General features: G+C 48.0%; 1 protein-coding gene across 1 annotated transcript in view; it reads left to right on the plus strand.

The window, feature by feature from the left end:
- Window positions 1–27,931, plus strand: part of LOC119962304 (dynein heavy chain 11, axonemal-like) — a 690,045-nt gene that overhangs the window by 147,088 nt on the left and 515,026 nt on the right. The window contains exons 14-15 of the mRNA XM_038790290.1: window positions 15,631–15,864; window positions 16,607–16,738. Of these exons, the coding sequence (XP_038646218.1) occupies window positions 15,631–15,864; window positions 16,607–16,738 (366 nt within the window). The remainder of the gene's footprint in view (window positions 1–15,630; window positions 15,865–16,606; window positions 16,739–27,931) is intronic.

Here is a 27,931-nt window from a genome sequence, read left to right on the forward strand (position 1 = left end):
ATTGGATCAGCTCCCAATCGATATCTTTCGAATCCCCCAATGTGAGGGTCTCTCCTCGATGGAGGGGGCGGTCTCTATGGTCTTTTGTGGTGGATACCTTTGGTGCCGCTCTGTCTGGACATCCACTTAAAGTATCTATTCAAACCCAAATGTTGCCATTGTGTGTGCCCAGATCTGGATTGCCTCATTAATATGCAAAGCATTTTGCTATTAACACCTTTGGTTGAGATCTTCCACCTGGCCAGAAACTAGTTTTGCTGCGTGCAAAATGCTAATCAGTCTTTGCAGACTGCTTGTCTTGGCTAAACTGCTTTTTCCCTGCAGTCTTAGCAGTTCTCCATCTTGTTAGCCCAGTGTCCATCTTAGGTGGCTACAGTACACTGCTTTCCTAGTGGATAGCAGGTTAAAGCCCATATGCAGCTTTTTCCTCTCCGCCAGCAGCCGTACGGTCGGGTCCTCGGAGTATTTTCTATCAACTTCCAGAATAGAGTCCACTAGCTGGCCTGGCCACCCTCTCTTCCCTATCTCTGCTTGCCTTGTCGGTTATGATCTCTCCTCTGATCACGGCCTCCAGTGCCTCCCAAAACATGGAGGGTGAGACATCCCCGTTTTGGTTGTTACTAATGTAATCACCTATGGCCCGCGATATTTTTTGGCAGAAGGCCTTGATGGCCAGGAGGTCCGTGTTCAGCCTCCACGTGGGACACTCGGACCGGGCTGTCTCCAACCTCACATCGATGTTGTGTGGTGCGTGGTTGGAGATAACGATCCCATGATCCCTGGAAGCAACGATTCCCCCACTGCAAAGAAGTCGATAAGGGTGCATACCTTGTGCACCTGCGAAAAGAACGAGAACTCCTTTTCTCTCGGCTACAGGAACCTCCATTGGTCCATTGCCCCATCTGTTCAATGAAGGCTCCTAGCTCCCTCGCCATGCCAGACTTCCCCCCCCCCCCCCCCCCCCCCCCCCCGCGCTTTGAGATTTGATCGGTCGGTCAGTGGGTCATGCACGCAATTAAAGTCGCCCCCATAATCAGTTGGTGTGTGTCAAGGTCGGGGTTTTCTGCCATGGTATTCTTTATGAATTCTGTGTCATCCCAGTTGGGAGCGTACACATTTACCAGTACGACCGGTGCCCGTTCCAGGACACTGCTGACCATGATGTACCGTCCCCTTGGTCCGTAACTGTTTTGGTTTCCGTAAACCTCGTCCTTTTGCTAATTAATATTGCTACCCCATAGCCCTCGTCCCATAGCATGAATAGTACGTCTGTCCCACCCAGCCCTTCCTTACCAGAAGTCAGTCCTTCTCCCTCAGGTGCGTCTCTTGTAGGTAGATTATGTCTACTTTTAGGCTTCTTAGGTGGACAAAGAATCTGGATCTTTTCACAGGGCCGTTGAGTGCCATTACATTCCAGGTAACAATCCTGGTGGGTGGTTTCTAACCCTCCTGTCCTGCGGGATCACCCATACTTACCTGGTGTGTGTGCCTCTACATGTCGGGGTTTCCCTTTGCTAGGGGGACATCCAAAATGGCCAGGATCGCCGCTCTCACCATGGGGTCGGGCCCTAGTGCTCTGGGCTTTCACTTTGTCCAGTGGGCACCCAATGTGGCCGCCAGCTGTGTGTACGCCCCTACACTCCGGAATCTCCCTTCACCCTGATGTCCTCCCAAGTGGCTGTTTGCAGCGTCATCTTGGTTCCTCGCCCTGCTCCATGCCCGCCGAGGCCTTTGTCTGTACTGCTTCACTATCTCCCCCTTCTCTTTGCTTCTCTTTTGTTATGCGCTCTTCCCCCGACTCCTCTTCCCCCCCTCCCAGCCCCCTTCCCTCTGTCGCCCCCGCTGTGTTCTCCCCTCTCCACCCCCCCCCCCCACCCTCCTTGTGCTAGGCGCTCCCTCTCCCCTGAGCGCCACTGCCTTCCTTCCTGCCCCCCTGTGCTGTCCCTCCTCGCTAGTACGGTGGACCTCCTCCCAGTATTTGCCCAGCTCTGGCCCTGTTTAACCTTCCTCCTTCTGGCCCTTGTCTCACCCTCCTGTCTGCTTTTCTCACCCTCATTTCCCTCATTCCATTCCTGCCATTGCATTGAGAGAGGAGACAAGCCCTGAAATGAGGCAGCACAGTCCAGAGCTTGACATAAAACACATGTGCACAGTTCATGATCCCATTGTCCTTGGTTGTGGTCTGTCCTCCGCTCTTTGTTCCAATTTTCCCTATCTTCTTTTCCGTCCCTGTGTCCATCATCGTGGTTGCAGCTGCTCCTCCTCCAGTTTGTTTAACAAACTCATCAGCTGCCGCTGGGGTGTAAAAATACAGCTTTTTCCCCTGAAATGTTACCCAGAGCTTGGCTGGTAATAACACCCCAAATTTCACCTTGCTTTTGTGTAGTGCTGATTTCACCTCGTTGAACTCAGCCCTTCTTTTGGCCAGGTTCGCACCAATGTCCTGATACGCCTTTATGCTCTTCCCTTCCCACGTGCTCTGTCTTGTTCGCCAGGTCCACTTTAGGATTTTCTCCCGGTCTTGGAACCGGTGCAGCTTCGCGATAATCGCTCTGGGCCGTTCCCTAGCTTTGGACTTGGGTTGGAGCGACCTGTGTGCCCTGTCTATTTCTGGGGGTTTTGGAAATACCTCCTTTCCGACTAGCTTGCCCATCATTTGGGTGATGTAGCTTGTTGGGTCTCTGCCCTCTATCCCCTCTGGCAGACCCACTATTCTAATGTTCTGCCGTCTGGACCTATTTTCTTGGTCCTCCACTTTCCCTCTAAGGCTCCTCTGGGACATTACTAACCTTTTCACCTCGGCTTCTGGGCTATCGCCCTGTCTCTCTGGTCCAAGGCGGCCCACTTCAACTCCAGAATCGTTTTTTCCTGTGTCTCCACTTTCCTTTCCAGGCCTTCGATGGTCTGCTGCATTTTGTGCGTCGTCTCCGCCAGCTCCTTCTTCATCATTGCGTGGAGCTCCGACCAGAGCGCCTCCTTTATGCTGGTTGCTGTGTCCTGCCCCCGCTCCGCTGTTTGGTCCGCCATCCTTTTCCCTTTCAGGTTCGCCTGGACCTCCATCACGTCTTGTGGGGCAGCCTGCCTGCGCGTCCGCCAATCCTGCGCTTTTCCCTTGTTGCTGCTGCTGTTTGCGTCTCGCCGTCCCTTCGCTTTGGTGTTTTTCTTTCCTCCAGCCATCTGTCTCTCTTTCCCTTTCCCCGCTGCTGTTCCTTACCCTGAGGTTGCTTCCCTTTCCCCTGCTCCTCCGCTCTCGCTGGGTCTGCCTCAGGCTTCGGGTTTCTTTTTTTTTGTTTGATGGTGTGGCAGTTGTGGTTGGTTCCCTTCCTTCCTTTCTTTTCTTGTTTTTTTCCCCCCCTTCTCCTACTCTTTTCCCTTCCCTCCCACTTGGCCGAGAAGTTTCCTAGTCTGGACGGGAGTCCTTCTTTGTTTCGCTGCTCACCACGTGGTTGCTGTCGGTCCATGGGGGGGGCGTCTCTCTCTCTCTCTCTCGGTCGCTGGCTCCATTCCTGAGCGCTTACGTCTCCAGCTTCGTGGTCCAGGCTGCCGCTTCTCTTCTGCCGCCGCACTCTCCTGCTGTGCGGGCGGGGAGGGAGGGGGCTCGGTCAGGCAGGTTCGCGCTCTTAGGCGCAAGTTCTGTCCAGTTCCTTTTTTAACACGTTCCTTCACCTTCCCCCTGTGTGTGTGTGTGTGTGTGTGTGTGTGTGTGGGGGGGGTTGTCGTATCTTGATCCTGCTCTGCCGTTCGGGTCGCGGGTCTTTCCCCCTCCTGGTTCGCCTGGGGCTCGCCTTGCATCGTGGGCTGCCTGTCCATTCGCCCGTTGTTCATGCTCCATTCCTTTGCTGCTGCTTCTAATTTCTCGCCGTCTCTTGAATCTATTGTTGGCAGGCATCTTCTTTTGTGTTTTTTGTGTTCGGGTTGGTTTTAGGAGGCTTTTTAGGCCAAAATCTCTGGTAAATTAACTACATTGGGTCCGATTGGGAGGAAAGCCACCTGATATGTGTCCGCTCAGCACATTGTCGCCACTGGAAGATCCAAAGTAAGTAAATTAAACTAGTGTGTCCATGGTCATAATATGCCTGCTCGGTGTATGTTCCTTGTGCGCCGCTCGTTGTACCTCCCTCACGGGATCGCCCCTGTGATCACTTGGGCCGTGGCCAGCGTTTAGAAGACTGGTTTGTGTGCTGGTCTCCTTCGTATCCTTTTGACACAATGCCTTGTGTCATGAGAATGTCACTTTATGAAATATTTGTTTGCTCATGTTACTGCAGTGTTGTCGGAGTCAGGGTGGAGCTGAGCTCTGGCTCTGCTTTTTACTTTCACTTTGAGAAAAGCTTGGGTGTGTCTGTGTTTTTTTCGTTTTGTTTTAGTGTTGGAGCTGCAGCCAGCCAAATAAGGTGCAGTGTTGTTCTCTCTGCCATGTAAAGACTATCTCTTGATCATTCGGTGAATTCAGAGTGATAACTGTTCTCAGTGGTGAATTTAAACCTGGTGTGCTTCTGTTAAAAGGTTTTTTAAATGTCTTATGGTTGTTAAAAGGAAAGTTTAAGGATTACTTAGTGTTGTATTCTTTGGGGGTTATATTTAAATTGATGGTTGCTAAGATGTTCACGGTATGTTTTAAAAAGGTTAACTTGAGTTCAGAGAATAAACATTGTTTTTCTTTAAAGAATACTTTTCAATTTCTGCTGTACCACATCTGTAGAGTGGACCGTGTGCTCCCCATACCACAATCTTGTAAAAGTTGTGGGTCAGGTGAACTCCATGAAACACTTTGGGGTTCTCTAAACCCTGGCCCATAACACTTGTATCCTTGATGGCCACATGTGCGTCACCAGCTTTTTCTTTTTTCGCTTCTTCCAACGTTGCTGTTTGCTGCTTTGTTGTATGTTCTCTGTCTCTGGCTTGTCAGTTACAACATCGATATCTCTTTTGTTTTCATCAGTGGGATGTGCTAGCTCTCCCACTCTTCTCCTTTTCCTCTTTTTTGTTTTAATTATCTTTTGGCGAGTACTTTTCTTATTATGTTTGGGTTTGCACCCCTGTTTTTGTGCTGGTCTGCATCCTGTGGATAGAGGTGTGCAGATCCTCAGTTGGGCGTGCTCCCGAGGGATTCTCTAGCCACACATAATTCTGTGCCCCGATCTGGAGGTTTGAGAGCGCCACTCTCTGGTGCCTGGGTGGAAGTCAGCAGGTTCAACCTCTAGTCAACCTATAACATCCCTTCTTGCCTTGTTAGAACAATGACTAATGGTTCCTCATTACTGGAAATTACGATACAAACATTGTCTCGTTCTGACAATCCAGGCGATGGTTCATCCTGGTCTTGCTCTAGTATATATGTGTGATCCGTCGAGCTACATAGCGATAGAGTCATCAGCTCCTCCAACTCATCTTCCGGTGGCGTAGCCTCAAGGATCAGGGAGTCAGCTACCAGAACCATTTCAGAGGCCTGAGACGATTCACAATGTACCTCTGGAGCAGGCTTCTCCAAGATTGGTACGATGTCTTGTACTATTAGCTTATTCCAGAGCTGTTCCTCATAGGTGTCGGCCACTTCAATCTCACTTTTCATTTCGGAGTGCACCATCTCAGAGCTCTCACACTTTTCGGTGTCCTGCGTGGTCTGGGCACCCCTTGTGACCACCTCGTCATTCCCGTCAAACTACTGGAGCAGCGCTTCTCGGGCCCCTTCTTTTTTTTTAAATTCAGGGTGCCCAAATCATTTTTTCCAATTAAGGGGAAATTTACTGTGGCTAATCCACCTAGCCTGAACATAAGAACATAAGAACATAAGAACTAGGAGCAGGAGTAGGCCATCTGGCCCCTCGAGCCTGCTCCGCCATTCAATTAGATCATGGCTGATCTTTTGTGGACTGAGCTCCACTTTCCGGCCCGAACACCATAACCCTTAATCCCTTTATTCTTCAAAAAACTATCTATCTTTACCTTAAAAACATGTAATGAAGGAGCCTCAACTGCTTCACTGGGCAAGGAATTTCATAGATTCACAACCCTTTGGGTGAAGAAGTTCCTCCTAAACTCAGTCCTAAATCTACTTCCCCTTATTTTGAGGCTATGCCCCCTAGTTCTGCTGTCACCCGCCAGTGGAAACAACCTGCCCGCATCTATCCTATCTATTCCCTTCATAATTTTAAATGTTTCTATAAGATCCCCCCTCATCCTTCTAAATTCCAACGAGTACAGTCCCAGTCTACGCAACCTCTCCTCATAATCCAACCCCTTCAACTCTGGGATTAACCTAGTGAATCTCCTCTGCACACCCTCCAGTGCCAGTACATCCTTTCTCAAGTAAGGAGACCAAAACTGAACTCCAGGTGTGGCCGCACTAACACCTTATACAATTGCAACATAACCTCCCTAGTCTTAAACTCCATCCCTCTAGCAATGAAGGACAAAATTCCATTTGCCTTCTTAATCACCTGTTGCACTTGTAAACCAACCTTCTGTGACTCATGCACTAGCACACCCAAGTCTCTCTGAACAGCGGCATGCTTTAATATTTTATCGTTTAAATAATAATCCCGTTTGCTGTTATTCCTACCAAAATGGATAACCTCACATTTGTCAACATTGTATTCCATCTGCCAGACCCGAGCCCATTCACTTAACCTATCCAAATCCCTCTGCAGACTTCCAGTATCCTCTGCACTTTTCGCTTTACCACTCATCTTAGTGTCATCTGCAAACTTGGACACATTGCCCTTGGTCCCCAACTCCAAATCATCTTTGGGTTGTGGGGGCGAAACCCACGCAAACACGGGGAGAATGTGCAAACTCCACACGGACAGTGACCCAGAGCTGGGATCGAATCTGGGACCTCGGCGCCGTGAGGCAGCAGGGCTAACCCGCTGTGCCATTGTGCTACCCTCATCGGGCCCCTTCTTGAGCTCGCCATTACTGCTGCAAAATAGATTCGCGAACATTTCATAGAAGTCTTAATCTCGATCACCTTCCACGTCTTTCGTTTCCGCATCATCTTCATAGTCATCATATATATCTTCGTAGTATTCATCATCGGACTCAGTGTCTTCTGTAATAATTTCCTTTGTAAAATACAATATTGCACACGGAATTAAGTGTTCATGCAAGAGGCAGCCAATTTCAAAGTCAGCATCGTGTTTTACTGCCGAATTTTTATTTAACATTCCTGACCATGAAACTTCAGGAGGACTGACAAAATTAAAGAATGAGTCATTTGGTTCAGTTTTCGTAACTGTTTTGCGAGTATTCCCCAACCTTTGTGCTTCGACTTTGTTTTAATTGTTTTCAACGTGACATTTTTCCTTTCTTCCAGTTGATCTGGCAGCATGTGCACCCCATGATATCGGTAATGATATGTAGACCGACGTGTAACTAAGGGATTCATCAGAACACCTGGCTGTGGCACGGCCACTCGAGGGCATTACCCAACTCATTATAAAACCAGACACACACTGGACCCTCCCTCTCACTCCTGGCAGGGACTGTAGGATTAGCACCAGAATAGTGTGGATCTCAGGCTGGGTCACCACATGTGGCCCAGATCCCAGTCATTATCACTGAGTTACTAGAGTTAGATCAGCAGAATGTCAAACTCATTTATCTATTTGTTGTTACTGAATAAATCCTTTCAAGGAATGAAAGGATTCATTCCTTTCTTCAAGGATTGGAGTGTCTTTCAACATCGTCTGTGGTCAGTAGCAATTTATGTTAATCAAACAGCATAACATAACAATATCTAGTTCATCAAGGAATGAAGATCCAAGCTTGTCAGGCCGCGATTCCTTCCAGTATGCTTTCGTAGTCGCCTTGTTTGTAAAGTAGTCATTAGGCTCGAACTTAAACTCCAGAGTGAAGCTCCTCGGCTGTTCATGTCTTAACATTTAACATTCACATCTTGCAGGTGCTTTAATACGGACTCACTTTGCGCGTGTACCATGCCACTGAGTACATACACCTTCTTGAAGATTGTTAACCAGAAGTCTGAAATGCTCTTTAGCTTTTCTGTTTCTTCATCTGACTTGTCGTCCTCCACCTGGACCTGTGCTGGATCCTCAACAAATTACTGCGCTATCATGTCTCGCTGGGATTTGTTGAACTCGGATTACCACCCATTTTCCGGAACGTACAGTCCCTAGGTTCAGGGATTCACACGCATTCGGTCCTTTGATGGACTCAATTGTCATGTCCACAGTATAAAACTGTAATATGTACGTTGTGTCGTGCACACTGAAGCTCAAGTTCACATTCACCGAACGTTTCTATCTTTTCCGTACCATAGCGTACCGGCAATCCCGGTCGATCAACGATTTTTGGCTATGCGTTCTGCCTGTGCAAAGGGTTGACTCTTGTTTGGATGTCACGGTTGCTTCATACCAATGAGTCATTCATCCACACAAAGGTTTTCCACCTGGTTTCAATGGCCTCAGGTTTGTTCTCAATAATTTTGTTCTTTTTTGAAATTATATTTTCATCATTATGTGTTGGACTCTTTTGGTCCTTGGTTGCCATGAGATCGATGAAGAACTGTTCGTCCGGAGACATCTCATCAACCACGGCGACTGATCTGATTTGGTCCACTGTCGGACGTGAAAACACTTTCGCAAAATGACGAACATGGCCACACCTGGAACAGACTTTTCCAAAGGCCGGACATTGCAATGAGTCATGTCGATTGCCACATTTCTGGCACATTGGGCGGTTCCTGTCGGCCTCTTAAAATGGCTGCCCGCACTGAGACCACGTTTCTTTATGACGTGCGTCGCAGCGCTAATGGTACTGGTGTCTTCCTCTATGTTGGCACCAAAATGCTTCAAGCTGAGTGTGCTGATTTGCTGTGCAGCTAACACGTTTGTATGGCAAATCTTTATTGCTTGTTCCAATATTACATCTTCTGCAGCAACCTCTCACGGAGCTTATCATTTGATATACCAAACACAATTTGGACGCAGATCATTGAAGATTTCAAACTGCTGAAATTGTAGGAGTGGGCCTTCAGCCCTTCAACTCTGTGACAAAACTGTCGAACAACTCACCTGGTTTCTGGGTACACATACGAAAAATGTATCTTTCAAATGTTTCATTCTTTTTGGGGGAGCAAGTCGATCAAAGTACCCAATGACTTCATCGTATCTCTTGCTCACCTCTTTATTATCAAAAGCAAAAGTATTATATATTTCAATTGCTTGTGGACCCGCCACCGTGAGCAGCAATGCAATTCGCCTTTCGTCAGGCTGTGCCTACAGGCCAAGGGCTGATACATAGAGCTTAAACTGCTGTTTGAATTTACGTCAGTTTCCGTCTACTTTACCTGATATGTGAAGCTGGTGTGATGCTTTTAAACCTTCCATCTCAAACTTTAGTGTCTTTTACTGCGTTAAGTCGCCAATGGCCGCTTCTTCTTTTTCCGATGTTACCCTCAAATCTTCAGCACCGCTGGTACCATGTTGTGTTCTGTGAACTTGTCTTGCAATGATTCTACAGAACTGCTGGTGACTTAGCCAGGACGATGATTTATTAGTGTACACGTGTTAAGGTGATGATTAGTGTCTTATACAGTCCAAGTTATCATAGAGTTACATTAGACTCTCCTGGAACTACCCTTATGTATGCCTGTCCTCATGTACACCGTACAACCTTCTGCTGGTAGCCTGATGTCACCTGACTGATGTCTGATGCCACCTGCTGCTGGGCGGTCACACTGCTGAGTACACAAATATTATCTGCAGGCTTGTCACCACACCCCTGTGTGGATTTGTTTATTGGATTTGTTTATTGTCACATGTACCGAGGTACAGTGAAAAGTATTTTTCTGCGAGCAGCTCAACAGATTATTAAGTGCATGAAAAGAAAAGGAAATAAAAGAAAATACATAGTAGGGCAACACAAGGTAAGACCATAAGACCATAAGACATAGGTACACAATGTAACTACCAGCATCGGGTGAAGCATACAGGGATGTAGTGTTAATGCGGTCAGTCCATAAGAGGGTCGTTTAGGAGTCTGGTAACAGCGGGGAAGATGGTGTTTTTGAATCTGTTTGTGCGTGTTCTCAGACTTTTGTATCTCCTGCCTGATGGAAGAAGTTGAAAGGGTGAGGAAGCCGTGTGGGAGGGGTCTTTGATTATGCTGCCCACTTTCCCCAGGCAGCGGGAGGTGCAGATGGAGTCAATGGATGGGAGGCAGGTTCGTGTAATGGACTGGGCTGTGTTCACGACTCTCTGAAGTTTCTTGTGGTCTTGAGCCGAGCAGTTGCCATACCAGGGTGTGATGCAGCCAGATAGGATGCTTTCTATGGTGCATCTGTAAAAGTTGCTAAGAGTTAATGTGGAACTGCCGAATTTTCTTAGTTTCCTGAGTAAGTAGAGGGGCTGTTGTGCTTTCTTGGTGGCAGTGTCGACATGGGTGGACCAGGACAGATTTTTGGGGATGTGTACCCCTAGGAATTTGAAACTGCTAACCATCTCCACCTCGGCCCCGTTAATGCTGACAGGGGTGTGTACAGTACTTTGCTTCCTGAAGTCAATGACCAAGTCTTTAGTTTTGCTGGCATTGAGGGATAGATTGTTGTCACTGCACCACTCCACCAGGTTCTCTATCTCCCTCATGTATTCTGACTCGCCGTTATTCGAGATCCGGCCCACTATGGTCGTATCGTCAGCAAACTTGGAGATGGAGTTGGAACCAAATTTTGCCACGCAGTCGTGTGTGTACAGGGAACATAGTAGGGGGCTAAGTACGCAGCATTGCGGGGCCTCGGTATTGAGGACTATTGTGGAGGAGGTGTTGTTGTTCATTGTTACTGATTGTGGTCTGTGGGTCAGAAAGTCGAGGATCCAGTTGCAGAGTGAGGAGCCAAGTCCTAGGTTTTGGAGCTTTGATATGAGCATAAGACCATAAGACATAGGAGTGGAAGTAAGGCCATTCGGCCCATCGAGTCCATTCCGCCATTCAATCATGGCTGATGGGCATTTCAACTCCACCTACCAGCATTCTCCCCGTAGCCCTGAATTCCTCGCGACATCAAGAATTTATCTATCTCTGCCTTGAAGCCATTTAGTGTCCCGGCCTCCACTGCACTCTGGGGCAATGAATTCCACAGGCCCACCACTCTCTGGCTGAAGAAATGTCTCCGCATTTCTGTTCTGAATTTACCCCCTCTAATTCTAAGGCTGTGCCCACGGGTCCTCGTCTCCTCGCCTAACGGAAACAGTTTCTTTGCGTCCACCCTTTCTAAGCCATGTATTATCTTGTAAGTTTCTATTAGATCTCCCCTTAACCTTCTAAACTCCAATGAATACAATCCCAGGATCCTCAGCCGTTCATCATATGTTAGACCCGCCATTCCAGGGATCATCCGTGTGAATCTCCGCTGGACACGCTCCAGTGCCAGTATGTCCTTCCTGAGATGTGGGGCCCAAAACTGGACACAGTACTCCAAATGGGGCCTAACCAGAGCCTTATAAAGGCTCAGTAGCACATCGCTGCTTTTATATTCCAACCCTCTTGAGATAAATGACAACATTGCATTCGCTTTCTTAATCACAGATTCAACCTGCATGTTTACCTTTAGGGAATCCTCGACTAGCACCCCCAGATCCCTTTGTACTTTGGCATTATGAATTTTCTCACCGTTTAGAAAGTAGTCTATGCTTGGATTCTTTTTTCCAAAGTGCAAGACCTCACATTTCCTCACGTTGAATTGCATCAGCCATTTCCTGCACCACTCTCCCAAACTGTCTAGATCAGGGGTGGGCAAACTTTTCCGTGCAAGGGCCGCATTCAGAAATTCACAATTCACAAAGGGCCGCATAGTATATTAAGTAAAATAATTACTTCACCCGGTTATGATTGTGGGCGCCTCATATAGAACATAGAACAGTACAGCACAGAACAGGCCCTTCGGCCCTCGGCGTTGTGCCAAGCAATGATCACCCTGCTCAAGTCAAGGTATCCACCCTATACCAGTAAGTAACCCAACAGCCCCCCCCCCCCCCACCCATTAACCTTTAAAAAAAAATTTAAAAAAAAAAAAAAAAAAATTTAAAAAAAAAAAATTTTTTTTTTTTTTTTTTTAAATGACTTGGTGGGCCGCAGAAATACCTTTGGCGGGCCGCATGCGGCCCGCGGGCCGTAGTTTGCCCACCCCTGGTCTAGATCCTTCTGCAGCCTCCCCACTTCCTCAGCACTACCTGCCTGACCACCTAACTTCGTATCATCGGCAAACTTCGCTAGAATGCCCCCAGTCCCTTCATCCAGATCATTAATATATATGGTGAACAGCTGCGGCCCCAACACTGAACCCTGTGGGACACCGCTGGTCACCGGCTGCCATTCCGAAAAATAACCTTTTATCCCAACTCTCTGCCTTCTGTCAGACAGCCAATCCTCAACCCATGCCAGTAGCTCACCTCGAACACCATGGGCCCTCACCTTACTCAGCAGCCTCCTGTGTGGCACCTTATCAAAGGCCTTTTGGAAATCCAGATAGACCACGTCCACTGGGTTTCCCTGGTCAAACCTACTTGTCACCTCCTCAAAGAATTCTAACAGGTTTGTCAGGCACAACCTCCCCTTACTAAATCCATGTTGACTTGTTCTAATCCGACCCTGCTCTTCCAAGAATTTAGAAATCTCATCCTTAACGATCGATTCTAGAATTTTACCAACAACCGAGGTTAGGCTAATTGGCCTATAATTTTCCATCTTTTGTCTTGATCCTTTCTTGAACAAGGGGGTTACAACAGCGATCTTCCAATCGTCCGGGACTTTCCCTGACTCCAGTGATTTTTGAAAGATCTCAACCAACGCTTCCGCTATTTCTTCAGCCACCTCTCTCAGAACTCTAGGGTGTAGCCCATCGGGGCCAGGAGATTTGTCAATTTTAAGACCTTTTAGCTTTTTTAGCACCATCTCTTTTGTAATGGCAACCATACTCAACTCAGCCCCCTGACCCTCTATAATTTTTGGGATATTACTCATGCCTTCCACTGTGAAGACAGACGCAAAGTACTTATTAAGTTCTCCAGCCATTTCCTCGTCTCCCATCACTAGCCTTCCGGAATCAGTTTGAATTGGCCCAATGTCTACTTTGGCCTGTCGTTTGTTTCTTATGTATTGAAAGAAACTTTTACTATCATTTCTTATATTACTGGCTAGCCTGCCTTCATATTTGATCCTCTCCTTCCTTATTTGTCTCTTTGTTAACCTCTGTTTGTTTTTGTAGCCTTCCCAATCTTCTGATTTCCCAGTGCTTTTGGCCACTTTATAGGATCTCTCTTTTTCTTTGATACATTTCCTGACCTCCTTTGTCAGCCATGGCTGTCTAATCCCTCCCCGGATAATCTTTCTTTTCTTGGGGATGAACCTCTGTACAGTGTCCTCAATTATGCATACAAACTCCTGCCATTTTTGCTCTGCTGTCTTCCCCACTAGGGTCTGCTTCCAGTCGATTTTCGCCAGTTCCTCTCTCATGCCCTCGTAATTACCTTTATTTAACTGTAACACCATTACATCCGATTTTGCCTTCTCTCTTTCAAACTGCAGACTGAATTCAACCATATTATGATCGCTGCTTCCTAAGTGTTCCCTTACTTTAAGATCTTTTATAAAGTCTGGTTCATTACATAGCACTAGGTCCAAAATAGCCTGCTCCCTTGTGGGCTCCATGACAAGCTGTTCCAAAAAGCCATCTTGTAAGCATTCCATGAATTCCTTTTCTTTGGATCCACTGGCTACGTTATTTACCCAATCCACCTGCATATTGAAGTCCCCCATGATCACCGTGACCTTGCCTTTCTGACATGCCTTTTCTATTTCCCGGTACATGTTGCGCCCCTGGTCCTGACCACTGTTAGGAGGTCTGTACATAACTCCCATTATGGTTTTTTTGCCTTTGTGGTTCCTCAATTCTACCCACACAGACTCCACATCATCCGACCCTATGTCGTTTAGTGCCATAGATTTAATTTTGTTCTTAACTAACAAGGCAACCCCACCCCCTCGGCCCACCTTCCTGTCTTTTCGATAGGTTGTATATCCTTGGATGTTTAACTGCCAGTCCTGAACCCCCTGCAGCCATGTCTCTGTGATGCCTACCACATCATAATCATTCACGATGATCTGTGCCATTAGTTCGTCTACTTTGTTACAAATGCTACGAGCATTCAGGTAAAGTGCCTTAATGCTAACTTTCTTATCATTACAGATATTGGAAGTCCTAAGATGTCCAAAGTTATCCTTCCTTTTTGTTGAATTCCTAGTCTGCCTCAAGCTTTAAATCCACCTGCCTACATGTTATCCTCCTGCGTATCTTGGCAGTTAACTCCATACTCCCTGTCGCTTTCACTTTCCCTTCCCCATGACTGGGATTATGGTTTTGATGACAGAGCTGCAGTCAATAAATAGGAGTCTGATGTGAAATGAAAATGAAAATCGCTTATTGTCTCAAGTAGGCTTCAAATGAAGTTACTGTGAAAAGCCCCGAGGATGTAGGAACCCTTGTTGTCGAGATGCTCTAGGGATGAGTGTAGGGCCTGGGAAATGGCATCAGCTGTGGACCGTTGCGGTGGTATGCGAATTGAAGTGGATCAAGCTGCTCTGGGAGTATGGAGGTGATGCGCTTCATGACCAACCTCCCGAAGCACGTCATTACGACTGGAGTCAGGGCCACCGGACGGTCGTCATTGAGGCACGTTGCCTGGTTCTTCTTTGGCACCGCTATGATGTCATCTTGAAGCAGGTGGGGCTACGGAGCGGAATAGGGACAGGTTAAAGATGACCGCGAACACATCTGCCAGCTGGTCCGCGCAGTCCGCTGGGCTCGGTGATCGGTGGTTGAATTGAGGAACAGATTTCATGAGGCAGGTAGCTTTTTCTCTCTGGCTTGCTGACATCTTGCATGGTCTGGTGAAGACAAGTGGGTTGGAGAGAGTGAAATGTGTGTGCCAGACTGGTATTTAAACATGGCGTCAGACCCTTTGAATCCATCAGGTGAGAGCGGTTGGATGAATCAGCTGCAGGCAAGTTGGAGGGAACTCGCCTGTGCATAATTAGTCATGTTCCAAGCAAGAAACTGGTGTAGGATCCCACAGGCGCTGCTGGAGCCGCCCGCCACCGTATTTAGTCTCAAAATTGGCAAATTCTGCCCAAGATGTAACCGGGGCTTTATATAAGTAGATTGAGTAGTTAAGTGATGATATGATGACATGGTTATTTAAAAGGTCACATGTCAGGAAGTGATGGGGTTCGCCCTGGCGCATGGGCAGAGTGGAAGCATGTTGGAGCTGCTCAGTGTAGTGAATTAACTAGCGTTGTTATAAATCCTTGGTTGCCTGCCTTTGGAACTCAGCAATCTACAGTACAGAAAGGAAAACAGTTAATTTCCTAACAGTAAGAAGTCTTACAACACCAAGTTAGAGTCCAACATGTTTGTTTCAAACGCTAGCTTTTGGAGCACTGCTCCTTGCTCAGGTGAAGGAGCAGTGCTCCGAAAGCTAGTGTTTGAAACAAACATGTTGGACTTTAACATGGTGTTGTAAGACTATTTTTACTGTGCCCACCCGAGTCCAACGCCGGCATCTCCACATCATGACAAGTTCCTAACAAACATGTATTTTGCTTCATTACTAGGCCGAATGTTGGCTGCGTAATCTGGAGGAGACGATGCAAACCACAGTGCAGCAAGAAATCATGGAAGCAGTAGCAGCATATGAAGAGAAATCGAGAGATCAGTGGTTGTTTGATTACCCCGCACAAGCGGCTTTGACTGGCACTCACATATGGTGGACCACGGATGTAGGAATTGCTTTTGAGCGTCTTGAGGAAGGCTTTGAAACTGCTTTAAAAGATTACAGCAAAAAACAAGTGAGTTGCCTGTCAACAGAAGTTTCCTGATCAAATCTATAAAGACCAGTACCTTGAATTGTAACATTTAAGTTGCAGAGCCATAGACTTGACTGCCGATTTAATCCTACTTTTTTCTGTACATTATACTGCTTAGTGAAATTGTAGTAAAACACAAAACTCTGGGGATTTCCTCTCAGGCTCTCCCAATTGTTCAGAGTAGCTTTGCTGATGTCCTGTTCGTGCAATCTAGTTCGGTTTTCCATCAATCATCCGCCAAAACTGCAGTGACTGATCAGGAGAATCGGAAGAAATTTTTTGCAGTTGTGTTGGACAGTTTTATTGATTACATTTTTTGTTACAAAGTGGGCGTCTATTTCCCATCGTTCTCTCTTCTGTCCATTGCAAGGTGACAAACAATTAACATATACAGTCATTTTTAAACTCCACGTTTGCAAAGAATGTATTGCAGGCTGTAAAACAATTCCATCCATCTTTTATTCTTCTGTGATGTTCTGGTCATAATCTTCATAATGTGTAAAGTATAATATTGAGTCTATAAGATTAGACTAATTTGCATCCCTCACTATCCATTAAGTTTGCTTCAGATATTCAATAAGCACAGTTTTTATATTTTAGTTAATACATGAACAGGGGATGCCTTGCAAATATAGCGCTTTCTGGAATAAGTAATCAATGTATGACATGTAATGTACTGTACCCTATCTTTTTGAATAGTCAAATATAATTATTTTTATTGCAGATTGCTCAGCTAAATGCTCTTATAAACATGCTACTAGGGGAGCTCACCCATGGTGATCGTCAGAAGATTATGACAATCTGTACAATTGATGTACATGCCAGAGATGTTGTAGCAAAGCTCATAGCACAGAAGGTAATTTGTTGTAGCAATTACCCTAATGCATTCTTAAAAGCATAAAATAAACATAATTTCCTTGTAAAGGGGCTGCTCAGTTGTTTCTGGAAAGAAATGACAATGTTTTGATTCAGTCAGTTGTGTCCTTTCCATTAATATGCTACATAATTACATTTACCAACTAAACTACAAGATTTACTTTGTGGTATTTAGTGTAAATTCCTCAAAGTTTTGACGACAACGCTTTTCGAGCGAATGCTGTTTTAATGCACGTCCTTTTTATTTTTGTCTTTGCAGTTAGAGCTTACATAAGTGCTACACAACTGAAACTGGTTCTACACACTGCACATCACTACTCAATATTCATTCAGATGTTGCATACCCTTGATATCTTTGTTTTTTAAATAAATTGAATCTTCAATCTCTAATCACTGCATTTATGTCAAAGTGTTTTAAAATGATCTTGAGAAAAATCTGTTCTGTTGAATAAATGAAGCCCATTTTAATTGCATTCAATCCATTAATAATTCTGTCATGTATAGAGGAACAGAATAACAGATGGTAGATTAAGATGTTCAGTGCTGAATGTATGCGAATTAGATGGAGCTTTTATTAAAAAAAGCATTTTTCTGTTTCTTTTAATTATACATTACTTCTACCATATGAAGTTCTATGATATATTTTTGTCAGGTCAATGCGATTCCAAGCCTTGTTTTCAAAAGCCAGATGCATTCACTATTGGAGTCAGGCAAAGTGCACATTGTACCATTGCAAATGGCAGAATGGCAAAATCCTTACATTTGAGATAGTTTTATTTTGAAAATACAGTTTACGCGCAAGTGATCTATGCAGAAAATAATGACTTCTCAGAAATGTTTTTAAAACTTTGGTTATGTGGCCTGAGGGGATAGAAAGCAAACAAAATTACCATTTTGAGCCCCTATATCTCTGTATCCTGCTTTCTTAATTTTGCAAGATGTTGCTAATATGTCAATTAATTAAATATTGGCCTGCATTTTCACCAAGTTAGGATGTCTCGGAAGCCCTTTAAAAATGGCAGGCAGTCCCGTTTCCAGGATTCCCGACCCCATTCCCGGACTGTCTGATTTTTGGGAGTGCCTTTAAAGGGTGCGAGCAAGTTCCTGTCAAAAGCCGCATTTGGCACTCAAGACTTATTGGCCACATTTTGTAGTAGGCATCTCCTACTCTGCAATTTTATTTTTTTATATATAAATTTAAAGTACCCAATTATTTTTTTTTCCAATTAAGGGGCAATTTAGCGTGGCCAGTCCACCTAATCTGCACATCTTTGGGTTGTGGGAGTGAAACCCATGCAGACATGGAGTGAAACTCCATATGGACAGTGACCCAGGGCCGTGATTCGAACCCGGGTTATCAGCGTACTCTGCAATTTTCATGGGGTTGGGTGAGTTTTTTAAAGAATCATGGTTCATGGAGTCCTAGTTTGCATGAGTGGACCTTTGAAAAGGTAAATTCAAAAGGCCTTCCTCTGGCTCCCTGTACCAAACTTTGCCTTTCCGCGCAACTCTTGTGGCCCACATGCTCCCTGCATATACTCTGTCCAAGTCCCCTGTGCCAAGCTCTGCCTTTGCACACAGCTACCACAGTCTCTCATGCCTCTCTGCCAAATTCAGTCCTTCCACCTATGTTCCTCTCCTGCCCCCAAAGCCCCTCATGCCTGATGTCAAGCATTGACACTTATATGCCCATGGATCCACAATATACTGTATAGAACCAATTAATGCAATAGGGAGATGTGTTAAAAAAGAAACTTTTTAAAAAAGTATTTCATTCATAACTTTCTATTATGTTGGAAAAATGTAACTTCACTACAAACCAATAAACGTGTCACTCATCCAGATCCTCATTATGTATGCTTGGCTGAAAGCCCAGATAATCAATAGTTGTTGAAGCACCTGTACCCCACAGAAACTATTGTTCGATTGGCAACTCAGGCTTTCTGATCGCTGCTATCAATTTCCCAATGTTTGTTTACACAATGCTAAGTGGTTTTTAGAGCTTGTGACCCACGGCAGCCTTCACGCCCACCTCCGGGGCCAATTCTCCCCCGCCGGGCGGGGCTAGGAGTACGGCCCCATGCGTCATGGCGGCGCGGCCTTGACGACGGTCGTCAAGGCCGCACGTCAAGCGTCACGCCCTCTGACGCGGCCGATGACGTCAGCCGCGCATGCGCAGGTTGGACAATGCCAACCCGCACATGTGCAGTTGGCGTATTTTCCCTCAGCCGCCCCGCAAGACGTGGCGGCTTGATCTTGCGGGGCAGCGGAGGGAAAAGAGTGCGTCCGTTACGGACGCACGGCCCGAGATCGGTGGGCACCGATTGCGGGCCTATGCCTCCCTTGGCACGGCCGTGGTACTGCCGTGCCAATCGGGCCCCCAGATGCCCCAAACGGGCATCTGGTGCCATTTCACGATGGCAGCAAGCAGGTGTGTTTGCTGCCGTGTTGAAACGGGCGTGAAGGCCCGGCCGCTCGGCCCATCGGCCTCGTAAAAAACGGCGAGCGCCGATTCGTGGCATGGGTCGGGCGTGGGGGGTGGAGAATAGCTGGAGGGCGTGAAAAATGTCGGGAGGCCCTCCCGCTATTCTCCCACCCGGTGTGGGGGCCAAGAATTGCGCCCAAGGATTATGGGAGGAAACCGGAGCACCCGGAGGAAACCCACCCAGACACGGGGTGAAAGTGCAAACTCCACACACACACCCGAGGCCTGAATTGAATTGTGCTGTGAGGCGGCAGTTTGATCTTGATTTGATTTATTATTGTCACATGTATTAGTATACAGTGAAAAGTATTGTTTCTTGCATGCTGTGCAAACAATGCATACCATATATAGGGAGAGATTATTGTCATCGCACCAGTTCACCAGATTCTCTATCTCATTCCTTATCCGACCCACTACGGTGGTGTCATCAGCAAATTTGAAAATCGAGTTGGAGGGGAATTTGGCCACACAGTCATGGATGCATACAAAGTATAGTTGGGGGCTGAGGACACAGCCTTGTGGGCACTGGTGTTGAGGATGATCGTGGAGGAGGTGTTGTTGTCTACCTTTACTGATTGTGGCCTGTGGGTTAGAAAGTTCAGGAACCAGTCGCAGAAGGAGGAGCCACGGCCACGGAGTTTGGAGATGGGTTTTGTAGGAATGATGGTGTTGAAGGCTGAGCTGTAGTCAATAAATAGGAGTCTGACATAAGTGTCTTTGTTATCCAGGTGTTCCAGGGTAGAGTGCAGGGCCATGGAGATGGTGTCTGCTGTGGACCTGTTGCAGTGGTAGATGAACTGTAGTGGATCAAGGCAATCTGGGAGGCTGGAGTTGATTCGTGCCATGACTAACCTTTCAAAGCACTTCATGATGATGGATGTCAGATTATCAACTGCAGGACGAAATGAGAGCTTGGATTGGAAAGGAACACAGGAAATTCATCTGCCTCCTTGGGGAGTATGGTGCAAAAGTGACAAACCAACTTCATTTTGAGAACGAAACAGTCTCTGTGGATAATCACTTCTGCGTGCTTCAAACGTTCAAGTCTGCTGTGGATCTAGTGATGCAATTATTCCACGATGCTCAGTTTCAACTGTTCCTAGTGAAGTAGAATAGAAAAATGATAAATAAATGGTCATTAAGGCACACTGCTTGACTTTTTTTGGTACAGGGATGATGGTTGTCTTCTTGAAGCAGATAAGGACCTCAGATTGTTGTAAAGAGAGGTTGAAGATGTCTGCGAATACCCCCGCCAGCTGATCCGCGCAAGACCCGAGTACTTGTCTGGGCACCCCATCCAGGCCATCCAGGTTAGGTGGATTGGCCATGCTAAATTGCCCGTAGTGTCCTAAAAAGTATGGTTAAGGGGGGGGGGTTGTTGGGTTACGGGTATAGGGTGGATACGTGGGTTTGAGTAGGGTGATCATTGCTCGGCACAACATCGAGGGCCGAAGGGCCTGTTCTGTGCTGTACTGTTCTATGTTCTATCTTCAAGAAGGCTGCTCTGACGTCTGCAGTGGTGATCTCAGATACAAGTTCATCCGCGGCTTTTGGGTGAAGGGCTCGCTCTCGCTGACCTCTTGCTCAAAGCGGGCATAGAATGCGTTGAGCTCATCAGGGAGGGGTGCGTTTGAGCCGACGATTTTACATGCCTTCATCTTGTAACCTGTTATGTCTTGCAGACCTTGCCATAGACAGCAGGGATCCGTGTGGCTGGCCTGGGACTCGAACTTGGTCCGGTACTGTCTTTTGGCATCTTTGATGGATTCCTTTAGATCATATCTGTCTTTCTTGTAGAGGTCAGGGTCGCCTGACTTGAACGCATCAGACCTAGACTTCAGCAAGCAGTGGATATCCCTGTTCATCCAGGGTTTGCGGTTGGGAAACACGCAGATTTGCATCTTTAGCACACAATCTTCTACACACCTACTAATGAAGTCAGTTACTGTAGTGGCATACTCGTTCAGGCTGGTCGTAGAGTTTTTAAATACTGGCCAGTCTACTGACTCTAAGCAGTCCCGTAGGAGGTCGTCCGATTCCTCAGACCAACAATGCACGACTTTCTTTGACGAATTCTTCCGCTTCAGTTTTTGCTTATAAGCCGGGAGCAGGAGCACAGCCTTGTGGTCAGATTTGCCAAAGTGTGGGCGGGTGAGAGAGCGGTAGGCATGTTTGATATTTGTGTAGCAGTGGTCCAGGATGTTTGGGCCACTGGTGGAACAGGTGACGTGTTGGTGGTAACTTGGTAGTATGCTCTTGAGCTTGGCCTGATTGAAGTCCCCAGCTACAATGAACAAGGCCTTGGGATGTTTCGTTTCAAGACTATTTGTGGTGGTGAAAATTTTGTCCAGTGCGATTTTCACATCCGCATGTGGTGGGATGTAAACTGCCGTCAGGATAACGGAGCTGAACTCACACGGAAGGTAGAAGGGGCGGCATTTTAACGTCAGGTATTCTAGGTCTGGGGAGCAGAAACTTGCCAGTGTTGTGTGGTGAATGTAACATGATAATTCACACTATATCTTTGTAAGCGCAGTAGCGTTATCCGACCACTAGGGGGAGTAGCTCTAGGAATGCTCAGGAGCTTGTACAGGGCTCCACCCTTGGCTCCGCCCATGACTCCTCCCCCTAATGCTGCTGTATAAATACCCTTGTCCAGAGTCAGCCTGCAGTTCACTGAGAGTTCATCAACGGGTAACAGGCTGGCTCTGTAGTAAGTTGATTAAAGCCTATATTCATATCGGAAACACGTGTCTGGTGAATTGATGGTTCCATCATGTTGCTACATCTAGGCATCAGGAGGTGTTGATTAGGAGGCCGACCCCACCTCCCCTTGCCTTGCCTGAGGCCGCCGTACGGTCCATTCGGTGGATTGAGAAGCCCTCTGGTTGCAGGGCAGAGTCCGGTGAAGCAGGAGTGAGCCATGTCTCCGTGAAACAGAGCACACAGCAGTCCCTTAGTTCTCTTTGAAAAGTGAGTCTGGCTTTAAGTTTGTCTAGCTTGTTTTCTAGAGATTGGACATTAGCTAGGAGTAAGCTAGGCAGAGGGGCTTTGGGGCCGCGTGGTTTCACTCTCACCTGCAGGCCTGCACGTTTTCCACGCTTCCTGGAGTTACTGCTTCTTTCCGAGCCTGGGAGACGGTGAGAATATGCAGTGTTAAGGGAATAGTTGTGTCCAATGAGGTTATTCACTCTGGTCGGTGTGTGGATGGAGGATTTGTTGCCTTGCTTGCGGTTCTTACGTCGGTAGGTGGGTCTGCGCGGTCGAGTGTTCCAGGTCGCTGTCGGGCTGCGGTTTGTTTTCACAGGTTGGTGGATGTCCAGACCACGCTCCGGGTGGATGGAGTGAAGGCCGGTAAGTGGATGACGTCTCTGGGATCGCGGTTGCGGATGGGGTGATGACCGGGTCCGTGTGTTGGGGTCCGCAGTGTCCTTTCCAGATTGCGGTCTTCATTCAGAGTATGGAGGATCTCTAGACCTGCAAGTAAATTTAAAAGAGCAATATTAGTGATTGTTAGGCTGTGGAGTTGAGTTTTAGGAGTGTGGGGCGACTGTAGAGGGGGGGAGTGGAAGGAGTGCTTGGGGCCTGCAGGGGGTCGCAGCTTTCTGGGTCAGAGGGGTTGGGAGCGGGGGGGGGGGGGGGGGGGGGGGGGGTGCTGCGCCTGCAACTGCTGGGATGCTGGTCTGGCCGTTGGAGAGCAGCACCGTGCCATCCATGATTAACATTTGTTTTTGCAAAATCCTAAATTTACAACCTTTGTCAGTACAGAAAATGGAAGAGATGCTTTTGTATTCGGCACTGTTGAATTTCGCAGGGATAAAAGCTGATTTAGAAATACAAAAAATTAAAATAATGAAGTTATGGAAAAAGTTACTTTGTTGACTCTGTTGCCTCTGAGCTGTTACAATTGTATTTTTTGTTACACTATTTCATAGGCACGACAAATGACCATGTAATTTAACATTACCAACAGTATTATGGTCAAATATTGAATGCTACTGAATAGATCAATTTAAACTGTTTCCCAGGATGACAAATGAGACTCTTATACAATGATCTTTCTGATATGAGTCTTTTGAAATAACTATTCCATGTCAGCTGTGTCTGAGTGTGACAATTTTTGCGTGAGCCCGAAGGCCATTTGTTCAAACACAACTCCAGAGTGTTCAGCACGTAATCTAAGCAGATACCCCATGACAGTACTTGAAGGATACTACATTGTCTCGTGACCTGGCAAACAGGGTCGCTCTGATATATGTAAAAATAAATGAAGAAGAGCAGGGAAATTCTCTTGGTGTTCTTTTTTTAAAAAATATTTTGATTATCCTCCTCTTTCACATTTTCTCCCAAATTTACACCCACGATCAATTAACAATAATCAGTAACAAATATGTCAATCCCCATAACAATAACAACCATCCCATCTTCCCACCAAACCCCAAATATTAGCCCGCATGTTTACATAAACAAATGACAAAAAATAATCAGGAATCACCCATAGTCACCCTTAATACACACAGCCCCCCTCCCCCCAACCCTCCCATCCATCCCCCCAACTAATGTTCGATGTTATCCATGTGGTAGTATGACTAGGGTTATTACGGTACCTGGGAGTGTGAGCAGCCATTGGTGCAGAGGACTCGCTGCCCATTGGCCCAGGTATGTCATGTGCCTCTCAGCCGATTGGCTGAGAGGAAGGTAGCTCCGCCTACGAGGCGGGGTATAAGAACACGTGTTCCCCGGCAGTCAGCCATTCTTCTGTACGTCTGCTGCCAGGTCCACTTCTTGCGTATTAAAGCCTATCGTTCGGACTTTATCTACGTTTCGTGTCCATTGATTGGGCAACACGGTAGCATTGTGGAGTGGGCAGCACGGTAGCATTGTGGATAGCACAATTGCTTCACAGCTCCAGGGTCCCAGGTTCGATTCCCGGCTTGGGTCACTGTGCGGAGTCTGCACGTTCTCCCGTGTGTGCGTGGGTTTCCTCCGGGTGCTCCGGTTTCATCCCACAGTCCAAAGATGTGCGGGTTAGGTGGATTGGCCATGCTAAATTGCCCTTAGTGTCCAAAATTTCCCGTGGTGTTGGGTGGGGTTACTGAGTTATGGGGATAGGGTGGAGGTGTGGGGTTGGATAGGGTGCTCTTTCCTAGAGCCGGTGCAGACTCGATGGGCCGAATGGCCTCCTTCTGCAATGTAAATTCTATGAAATTTAATATGCAATATTTTAAAGGATGGAGCTTCGCATCAAGTGTCTTCGACTCAGCCCCCCCCCCCCCCCCCCCCCGGGCGCCAGCACCCTCCAACCCCCCCCCCCAACTGCCCCCGGTGGGTGCACCCCCCGGCCCCACCGACACCTACACACACGCTACCTAGTGGACAGGACGACCCTCCCCCGGCCTGGCCCCCGCTAGCTCCGACTAGGGGTACGGACGCAAGAACAGGATCATCGCTCCCGGAGTCACGGATGCCCACCACTCCAACATCGCCGGCACAGCTCCGCAGGTCGCACAGGACATCAAAGGCACCCGATTGGCTGATCGAATCCATGTGAACTGCTGATGAACTCTTGTTTTTGCTTGTTCTCCATTTTTTTTCTCTCCCATTTCCCAAACTGTACATAGTTACTGTGTTATGTATTTTATAAATAGTTGCGGGACAGCGGGCAGCCATCAATGAAATGGTACGACCTAACATCTCTAGTCATACTACCAGTCTCTCACATACTCACGGGGCACGCACCCCCCCCCCCCTCCATGTCCGCGTTCCCCGTGCACGCATCCCCACCCCCCGGTTCCTTTTTCAACAGGGGGTGAATGTGGTAGTATGACTAGGGGTATTAAGGTACCTCGAGTGTGAGCTGCCATTGGTTCAGAGGACTCGCTGCCCATTGGCACAGGTATGTCATGTGCCTCTCAGCCGATTGGCTGAGAGGAAGGTAGCTGCGCCTACGAGGCGGGGTATAAGAACCCGTGTTCCCTGGCAGTCAGCCATTCTTATGTACGTCTGCTGCCGGGTCCACGTCTTGCGTATTAAAGCCTATCGTTCGGACTTTATCTACGTTTCGTGTCTATTGATTGTGCATCAATCAAGTTCTTGAAAGTGCATAATGAATAATGCCCATGAATTGTAGAACCCCTCCGTCCTTCCCCTCAGTTCAAACTTAACCTTCTCAAGTGTCAAGAATTCCAACAGGTCCCCCCGGCACGCAAGGGCACAGGGTGGAGAGGCTGCTCTCCATCCCAACAGGATCTGCCTTCGGGCAATCAACGAGGCAAAGGCTACGATATCTGCCTCAGCCCCCGTTTCCAACCCTGCCTGGTCCAACACCCGGAATATGGCCTCCCGGAGACCCGGGTCCAGTTTCACGTGCAGCACCTTGGAAATTACCCTAAAAACCTCCTTCTAGTATTCCTCTAGCTCTGGACAGGACCGAAACATATGAATGTGATTAGCTTAGCGCCCCTAGACTGAAGCGAGAGCTGCTACAACGACGCCCATTCAGCAACCAGGGGCATAATCAAGTGGTGCTTCAGCATCCTGAAGATGCGGTTCAGGTGCCTGGACTGCTCTGGAAGGGCCCTCCAGTATGGTGCTGAAACGGTCACCCGCATTGTGGTGTCCTGCTGCGTCCTCCACAACATCGCGCTGCAGAGGGGCGATGTGCTGGAGGAGGAGGATGAACACCAGTCCTTGTCCGTGGGGGAGGGCAAGGGCGGTCAGGACATGGGGTCCAGGCAGGCACGGGAGGCTGCCACTATAAGTGCGACAGGAACATCGCGCATGGGACGCTCTGAATGCCTCCAGGTTCACCGGCTAGTTGTGGGGGGGGGAACTGACCAGGGGTATGGGGAGGGGGCGGGGGAGGTGTGCCCAATCCACCCACAGCATCTACTCATTCCCCCCCCCCCCCACACCCCCACTCTGGCTAGCCCAGATCAGCCACCCCTCACACCCATCTGACAGAACACAGAGGAAGGTTGTAACGGTGTAAACAGGTGCTTAATGTGCACAAATATTTACAGGTATGTCCCAAGGCGACATGGTAGCACAATGGTTCGCACTGTTGCTTCACTGCGTCAGGGTCCCAGGTTCAATTCCTGGCTTGATTCACTGTCTGTACGGAGTCTGCACGTTCTCCCTGTGCCTGCGTGAGTTTCCTCCGGGTGCTCCGGTTTCCTCCCACAAGCCTTGAAAGACACGCTGTTAGGTAATTGGACAATCTGAATTCTCCCTCTGGGTACCTGGACAGGTGCCGGAGTGTGGTGACTAGGGGCTTTTCACATTGATGTGTTAATGTAAGTCTACTTGTGACAATAAAGATTATTATTATTATTAGCCACTAAAACTAAACTGTGCCCTGCACTGACTTAACTGGTGTCTAACATTCTGGCCTTACGGACCTAACGCTACCTCTAGGCGGATCCCCAGATGGTTCATCAGGGCTGGAGGCGGCCTGCTGTGATGCCCGCCCTGCGACCTGGGTCCCTGTTGGCGACTGTCTTCTGGGCGACCGGACCTGCTCGGGTGTCCCAGGTGGTGTGGTGCCGCCCTGTTTTGTCCCCTGCCCACCAGATGCGGCAGGAACCTGAGAGGGGGGGGGGGGGGTGGTCCTAGGTGCTGTGGGGAGGGAGGGGGGGGTGGGTGGTCCTATTGCTGCGGCATCTCTCCTGCAGGAGTAACTGGCACGCACCCCATCACCTCGTCACCCCCGGGATAGTCCATGGAATGGGGGCACAAGCAGAGCTATCTCCTGAGGCCCCGCCACCACCTCGCGCTGCTAGACTTGGAGGCCCGCTCTGGTCTCGACTAGGGTCTGCATGCTATCGGCCATGGAGCACACGGGGTGCACCACCTCCACCAGGTACAGAAAACGACAGTGTTACACAGTCTGATGCATGCAGCCAGGGGGTTGGTAGCTGGTGGCCTCAGTGCCCAGGGCACCCAGTCGACATGGGTGCAGGGTATGGGTGCCGACATGTGGTGCAGGGTGTGGGTTCGGCCACCCACCGGGTTTGGGGGGGGGGGGAGATAGGATTATGGGGGAGTGGGACGGGAGTTAGTGCCGAAACAGTGTTGCATTCTCACCCTGGCCGCCCCAAGGGGGTTGTGCAGTTTTTCACAGCACTGCTGGCCAGTCCGGATGGTATTGCTGGTGGTACTGACCGTCTCTGCCACCTGCGTCCAGGCATGGCAAATGGCGAGGGGTGGCACCCTCTTTCCTGGGCTGGGGTACAGATTGGTGTTTCTCTCCTCCACCAGGAGGGTCTCGGGCTCGGCGCTGTAAATCGTTGGGCCGCGCGTCTTGCTGCCATCTTGTTGGCTGGGGTGGTGTGTGTGGGGAGTGAAGTATGTATATGTGGCTGCAGCTTGTCAGCCTCCTGAGCGTCAATCGTGGATCCGGCAACGTTTCTTATTGGTATCGATTGTGTTCCACGTGGTGCCCATGCTAGCCCCTCAACAGTTGCTGAATCGGTCCAGATGCAGTGCCAGTTTTGCTGTCATGGAAGCCCACAAATCCTGCGCCAGCGTTAACACTTAGTCTCAGGCTCGGAGAATCCAGGCCAATGTCTTTTCAAAAGATAGATGTTTTAATTCTTTCACATTTACTCAATACCATAAGGTATCTGATAAAGTATAAAGAAAAAATATGAAAGTAGATTAGCTATTTTATTTGAGAAACTGTTCAAA

This window comes from Scyliorhinus canicula, chromosome 2 (assembly GCF_902713615.1).
Source record: "Scyliorhinus canicula chromosome 2, sScyCan1.1, whole genome shotgun sequence".
Lineage (NCBI taxonomy): Eukaryota > Metazoa > Chordata > Chondrichthyes > Carcharhiniformes > Scyliorhinidae > Scyliorhinus > Scyliorhinus canicula.